At 54.8% G+C, this 7,026-nt stretch overlaps 3 protein-coding genes across 5 annotated transcripts in view; 2 read left to right on the forward strand and 1 right to left on the reverse strand.

Moving 5' to 3' along the window:
• The window catches only part of RAB5C (RAB5C, member RAS oncogene family), a 22,178-nt gene extending 18,063 nt beyond the window's left edge, over window positions 1-4,115 (forward strand). For all 3 annotated transcript variants that reach the window (XM_010842520.1, XM_010842519.1, XM_010842521.1), the window contains exons 4-7: window positions 754-905; window positions 1,111-1,233; window positions 2,574-2,667; window positions 3,194-4,115. In XM_010842520.1, coding sequence (XP_010840822.1) covers window positions 754-905; window positions 1,111-1,233; window positions 2,574-2,667; window positions 3,194-3,309 — 485 coding nt within the window. In that variant the 3' untranslated portion in view covers window positions 3,310-4,115. The remainder of the gene's footprint in view (window positions 1-753; window positions 906-1,110; window positions 1,234-2,573; window positions 2,668-3,193) is intronic.
• Window positions 4,116-4,889: 774 nt separating this feature from the next.
• On the reverse strand, window positions 4,890-5,438 carry HSPB9 (heat shock protein, alpha-crystallin-related, B9). The gene has a single exon (XM_010842522.1). It carries the CDS (start codon window positions 5,391-5,393, stop codon window positions 4,920-4,922), a length of 474 nt encoding a protein of 157 aa, XP_010840824.1. The 5' UTR covers window positions 5,394-5,438; the 3' UTR covers window positions 4,890-4,919.
• Window positions 5,439-6,664: 1,226 nt separating this feature from the next.
• KAT2A (K(lysine) acetyltransferase 2A) overlaps window positions 6,665-7,026 on the forward strand; it is an 8,621-nt gene continuing 8,259 nt past the window's right edge. The window contains 1 exon segment of the mRNA XM_010842523.1: window positions 6,665-7,026. This exon segment is cut by the window's right edge and continues 3 nt beyond it. Within this exon segment, the coding sequence (XP_010840825.1) occupies window positions 6,717-7,026 (310 nt within the window). The 5' untranslated portion in view covers window positions 6,665-6,716.

Raw genomic sequence — 7,026 nt, forward strand, 5'->3', positions numbered from 1 at the left:
CAGAGAGCCAGCTTCCTCCACAGAGCTGCTCGGAGTCCTCTGCTGGCTCTTCCGCCTGCCAGTCGCAGCTCCAAGACTCTTCCTTTGAAGCACATGCACAGGTGCTGAGTGTTCCCCTGCCTCCCCCGGCCAAAGACAGGGTCACTGTGTTCCCTGAAGGTCAAGCCAGTCAGGAGTGAGTCGAGGGCAAAGCCAAGGGTGGCGGCCAGCCGGCATGCCTGGAGGTGGCAGGGGCGGCGGTGGGAAGCCAGTCACCCAGCCCCTGCCTGGCAGTAGCACGGCGTGTATTTCATTCTTCCCCAGTATAGCTGAGCGTGTGAGAGTGTCCTCAGGACACCAAAGGCCAGCGACACCCGTGGGCTGGAGCAGAGGGGCTCAGAGTGTTCTCTGATGGGAGAGTGGAGGAGGGGCGTTGGGCCCACCCTTTTGTGCTTGGAGCTGGGTTTCTCCTGGAATCTTCCTCTCCTACCCCTGGCTGCTGTCCTTCAGGGAGGGCTTCTGAAATAGCTTCCCTTCTCCTCCCACTCCCGCCTGGCCGGGTCTGAAAAGCCTGTGCAGCCCCGGCCCCCTCGACACACAGAAGCACCAGCTCTGCCTGCCATGCTCAGCTGCTCTGGCCGCCAGCTTGGGGGTTTTCGGTGCCCCCGTCAGCAGCAGGCTTCTAAGCGCCAGCGCCTGGATGGCTCAGCACAGATGTGTGGGGGTGTCTTCTCAGCTCTTCCACACCTGGTAACACCGCCTTCCCTCTTCCAGCGGCCTTCCTCACACAGACCGTCTGCTTGGACGACACAACAGTCAAGTTTGAGATCTGGGACACAGCTGGACAGGAGCGGTATCACAGCCTGGCCCCCATGTACTATCGGGGGGCCCAGGCTGCCATCGTGGTCTACGACATCACCAACACAGTAAAGATTTTCTCTTGCTTCTCCACTCTTTATTCCTGTTTGGGGTGTGGGCACATTTCCTCTGGTGTTGGCGGGCATCTCTCCAGAATCTTTAGGGTGGTGACATCTTAGACACCTGGGCACTGTCAGCTCCAGCCTCTCCAGTGAGCGGCCCTGGACAGAAGGCCCACCCTGTCCTGCTGACGCTCTGGCCCTGTTTCCCCAGGATACCTTTGCACGGGCCAAGAACTGGGTGAAGGAGTTACAGAGGCAGGCCAGCCCCAACATCGTCATCGCGCTTGCGGGCAACAAGGCGGACCTGGCCAGCAAGAGAGCCGTGGAGTTCCAGGTGGGGGACAGAGCAGACTTGGTGGGAGGACAAGCTGGCTCCACTAGGCTTCCCCAGGCTGCTCGGGCTTTTCGAAGGACTGCCACGGCTGGTGGTAGGGGAGCTGCTGTCTTGAGTCCCCTCACGGCTCCAGCACAGCCTAAAGGGAGTGTCGTCCGCCGCTCTGCCTTCTGTGTTCATCAGGGTTGGATGTGTGTGTGTGTAGATAGCAGAAGCTTCAGCTTACTTTTTCTATAAACTGACTTTTTAACAAAACAGTAAAAAAAACTTTTTTTTTTAAACATGTGCACATCAGAAATTTTTAACAGTACAGGAAAGTATATAGGATGAAATTTGGGTCTCTAACCCTAGAAACTCAGTTCCATTTCCTCCAAATTCCTCTCACTTTCTTGTCTTTCTGGAAAATATGCACAAGTCTTGTTGTTGTTGAGTCGATAAATCGTGTACAACTCTTTGTGACCCCATGAACTGTGGCATGCCAGGCTTCCCTGTCCTTCACTATCTCCCTGAGTTTGCTCAAACTCATGTCCATTGAGTTTGCCATCCAACCATCTCATCCTCTGTCACCCCCTTCTCTTGCCCTCAGTCTTTCCCAGCTTCAGGGTGTTTTCTAGTGAGTCGGCTCTTTGCATCAGGCCAATGAATCTCTTTCTTTACATACTGTGTGTTTTTTTTAACCAGTTCCCACCTGATGGATTTCTAGGTTGTGTGTAATTACAAAAGACTAGAAACAGTGCCGTAGTCAACATCCACATACTTTTGTCCAAGTGTGTGAGTGTATTTATTTGTAGGATAACTTTCTAGAAATATTTTCTAGCCTAGTAATTTTGAAAAGCAAGGGCAGAACTGGGGCCCATGGATACTTGAGTCAGACATCTGCTGATGTGTGTGAGCTGAGAGGTGCTGTGTGTGATGTGGAGAACTCAGAACAGGGTGCCTTAGGCCTGAAAACCGCTGCATTGTCTCTATCGTATGGAAGACAATGTAATCAGGGACAGTTCTCCTGGGTCTCAGCCCCTGCCAGTGTTTCCCTCCCACTCACTTTCTCTGCTGCTAAGTCGCTTCAGTCGTGTCCGACTCTGTGCGACCCCATAGACGGCAGCCCACCAGGCTCCCCCGTCCCTGGGATTCTCCAGGCAAGAACACTGGAGTGTGTTGCCATTTCCCTCTCCAATGCAGGAAAGTGAAAAGTGAAAGTGAAGTCGCTCGGTCGTGTCCGACTCTCAGCGACCCCATGGACTGCAGCCTACCAGTCCATCCATGCGATTTTCCAGACAAGAGTACTGGAGTGGGGTGCCATCGCCTTCTCTGACTCACTCTCTCACCTCTGTTCAAATCAGGAAGCACAAGCCTATGCAGAGGACAACAGTTTGCTGTTCATGGAGACATCAGCAAAGACTGCGATGAACGTGAATGAAATTTTCATGGCTATAGGTAAGTTGCCTCTGTTCCCCTCCCCCAGCCAGGGTGTATTACTTGCTTGCTGTCTGTGGGGTCTGTGGGGTCCCTTCATCAACAGATCTTTTACCATTTTTAATATTTTGATAAAATTTTCTTTTTCATCTCTCAGATAAATATAGTTCACTCCAGGAGTTTCTAAAACCTGAGCCCAAGTCTCAGGACTTCATTTCCAGACCCTTTATTGTACCACCATCTAAAACTATACACCACCAGCTCCCTACCCACTACTTAGGATTCTTTTTTTTTCTCCTCATTTGGCTCTAGAGTCATCCTGGGTGGGTTTGAATCCTTGCTCTCCCACTTATTAAACTGTGTGGTCCTGGGAGAGTTATTTAACCCCTCTTTGCCTCAGTATTCTGAAAGACCCTGAATGCACTTGGCACATAGAAGTGAAGCCATCAGTATGCTGGGTATCACTGATTGGGTGGTACCCAAGTGGACTTGGGAGAGTACTGGGGTTTCCTCACAAACACACATCTTCCTGTTCCTCTCCCAACAGCTAAGAAGCTTCCCAAGAATGAACCCCAGAATGCAGCTGGTGCTCCAGGCCGGAACCGAGGCGTGGACCTCCAGGAGAACAACCCTGCCAGCCGGAGCCAGTGCTGCAGCAACTGAGCCCCCCTTGCCTGCCCACTGCCCCCACCTCCTCCGCCTCAATGACCCGACTGGAATCCACTCTAACCAATCGCACTTAACGACTCGGGCCACCACTGGGGGGCAGGGGGAGGGGTCCACCATGATTTCTCCGTATCATTTTGATCATAGGCCGGAGTGAGTTATTCCACCTGCACCTTTCTGTACAAATACTAATTCAATTTTAAGTCTTAAGTCACTTTTTTATATATATGATCTGCTCTTCCCATTTCCTGCCCTTTCTACTGCTCTCCCCCTCTTTTTCTGCTGGTAGTAGCCACATGCCCCTGTTCCACCCCCACCCTGGTGTGTGGGGAGGCAGGGGTTGGATCAGTTACCCTTCTTCCCCTCTTGCTGACTAGCGGGCTCAGCAGGAGCATCCATATCCTTACTGTGTCTGGAGTGTGCTTGGTTCTGGGTGGCGGGGCAGGCCCTTGGGGCCAGGGAAGGGAGAGGCAGCTCTTCCCTCAGCTGGCGGTCATCAGGCTGCAGTGCCCGCCTTACCCCCCAACTCACAGCTGGGAGAGAACTCACAGCATTACCACAGCATTATTGTGACAGCCACGAACCCATTGCTCATAGCCCTCTTCCCCCTCTTCCTTGGTCACCCTGACCTCTGGCTCTGAGCCCTGTTCTGACCAAATCACGATGATGAGTATTTGGGGGTGGGTGGGTAAGGGGGGGAGTGGGAGGGAATGGAACCAACTTTTTCTGTATTTTGTATTGTATGTTTTCTTCAACATGTAACCAATCAGTATCTTGTCAATATAGTCAGCCGATCGATCGACCTCCCGCTTGTCTTCCTTTTCTTCTCTGGCAGAGTTTATCAGGCCATAGCCTCTCCAGCTTACTTGAAGTTAACTTCACATGAACCTCTAAATCTTAAACAAAAGCGTTCTTCCCCATCTAAAGTTGAGGGGATGTTGGTGGTCATGGTAACCAAGAGAGAGAGGCCAGCTCTAACTGGGTGGTGTGGGTAAGAGTGAGCTGAGGCTGAATCTCACCAAGATGAAAGTTGAGGGTCCAGTATTTGCCTCTCCCCAACCCCCTCCAGATTTTATTGGGGCATCTGCAGTCTGTATTTGAAAACAGTTGGTCTCTAAACATCAGAAACAGCCTCTTTGGGGTTTCTTGACTAGTCTGTACTAGGCTGGTGAGGGAATGGGGTCCTCTCACCCTTTTCCCTGAAGAAGAGGGAACACCTAAGACCTTTGGAAACTTCGCTAGTCCTAAGGCCAAGACAGCAGCAGCTCCACACCAGATCCAAGTCACCTGGTCCCCGGTCTCTCCCGGGGCCCTCTGCTGGTCCCGGAGTTCAGTGATGGTGGGGCCCTTTCGGCTCTCTGCTGCTCCCTGCTGGAGCTGCTGGTCCAAGCAGTGAGCCGAGCTGAGTGAAACAATACTGCCCACGGCCCCTCTAGCTTCCCCCTGGGCCCGATTTATGATAGACCACCACCTTGAGGTGCCTTTCCTGCCCCTCTGGGCCCTCCCCTTGGCCTTCTACCTTTGTTCTACTTCCACCTCTGATCCCAGCCCCAAGAAAAGACCACGGACACTGAAGCTGTTGCTCACTACGGTGGTTGTTTACTGGGTCAGGCTAGTTTCTTAGAGCCACGGCTTCTGAATCTTGAGGCGGGTCCTGTTTGAGCCTCAGAGGGAGGCAGTGCCCGGCACTGGCCACGGACACACAGCTGGCCGGAGGGGGTCAGGCAGCAAGTCATGGCAGCGGGGTCCAGGTCCGGTGGTAGTGACATTTGCTGGTGCACCTTCTGCGCCAAGCGGAAGCCGGTCCCATCCGGGTTGCAGCCCTCCAGTTGTCGCTGGCCAGTCACCACCAGGCACCCGCTGTTCACCTGAACCAACAGCTCCTCGGGGGTGAAGCCATGGGCATACAGTTTCATCTGGAAGCCATCCTCCGTGTGGACGTTGTCCCGCACAGCTGCTGCATCCTCCGTGAGCCGCTGCACCGGTAGAGTGGCCACCTGGTTCCGTTCAGTAAAGGCCACGCTGGGACATTGGGAGGCCGACTGGCTCCCGCTAGGGAGACTGCTACCGACCCGCTGCATCCGAGTGAGCAACTGCTGTTGTGCTCGAGGCTCAGAACTTAGCGGCCAGTCGGAGCTGGGGGGCGGGGCCTCGTGGCCCCGCGTGGCTACGCTCTCGCGGCACTGCGGCAGCTCTGAGCAGGGCGCTCCCTTGGCTTCCAGAGAGGTTCGCTTCCGCTGAGTTTGGGGTCAGTTCTGCACGTCCTACCTCCACGGGTCAGGTTGGCAGCTGCTCTGTAGCCTCCTGCTGCTGCTTTTATCCCAGATCCTGCCCCTTTTTGGTCAGGGCTCTTCCCCACCTCCATCAGAGGGCCAAGCGGCCGGGGCTGTGACCCCACGAGATAAGCCAAAAGAGGTTGGCAGCGCTTGAGCCCAACCCTGCAGCGGTCACCAGCACGGAGTGAAGATGAGATGGAGCCGTGAGACTCTTGCTCTTCTCCGAATCAGGCCTTGGGGCAACGAGGACTGCCCTCAAACAGAGCCATCAATATGACCATGGGGTCGTTGGTTCTTGTAATATCCTACAGTTCTCTGACCACATACGAACCTGCAACACATGGGTACTAGGAGATGAACGCGTCTTCCTGGTTTTCTTCATTCATCCTACCCTCGGCCTATCGCGGCAGGATCAGAGCTGGGCTCTGGAACCACAAAGATGAAGACGTGGGCCCTGAATGGGAGGTGCCCACTGTGTGGGTGGATAGCAGGTCCCATAGTCCCTCATCCCCGCCTCAGGAGCCTTTTTCCTGACCCTGGCCATTACTCTGACGCTCAGTGCTTTTATAATAAACCTTTTTTTGTTGAAGTATAAGTTAACACAGAGAAAAGTGCACAAAGCACAACCATGTAACCACTTAACAGATCAAGAAATAGAACTGTTGCTATTCAATCACCCTAGCTGCAATTCTGTGTCCAGAAACGTGTGGGATAGGGGCAGAGTGAGGGGAGGAGGGAGGTGGGCATGAAACCACTACACTCCTGGCCCCAGGCCTGCATTTCCATCTTTATGGCTAGGGATGTGATTCCCCAAATAGAAGCCTGTTTTCTGGGGTGCTTCTCCTTGTCCTCAAAACGCAGCAATCTTGACTACCTCGGAAGCCTTCTAAAAGGATTACAAGTGAGGAGGAGTCAATCTGGGGTGCTGGCTAGAGCCTCATTTGGCTGTCCGGGATTGAGGGACAGGACAGAAAAGTCTGGAACCTGGAGGCGACTAAAGTAACCGTGAAAGACTACAACTCCCATCATGCTCTGGGGCAGCGACGCCTGCGCATTGAATGCCGGTTGCCCATGCGGCCCTAGGGCTGGGAGCGCCGCGCTGCGCCGCGCTCCGCTTCGGGGGAGGCCATGGCGGAACCTTCCCAGGCCTCTACCCCGGCCCCTGCCGCGCAGCCCCGTCCGCTTCAGTCCCCAGCCCCTACCCCAACTCCGACTCCTACCCTCAGCCCAGCTTCGGCCCCGACTCCCGCTCCCACTCCGGCACCAGCCCCTGCCCCAGCTACAGCCCCAGCCGGGAGCACAGGGACTGGGGGGCCCGGGGTAGGAAGTGGGGGTACCGGGAGCGGGGGTGATCCGGCTCGACCTGGCCTGAGCCAGCAGCAGCGCGCCAGCCAAAGGAAAGCGCAAGTCCGGGGGCTGCCGCGCGCCAAGAAGCTAG

The sequence above is a fragment of the Bison bison genome, unplaced genomic scaffold (assembly GCF_000754665.1).
Source record: "Bison bison bison isolate TAMUID 2011002044 unplaced genomic scaffold, Bison_UMD1.0 scf7180017864180, whole genome shotgun sequence".
Taxonomy (NCBI): Eukaryota; Metazoa; Chordata; class Mammalia; order Artiodactyla; family Bovidae; genus Bison; species Bison bison.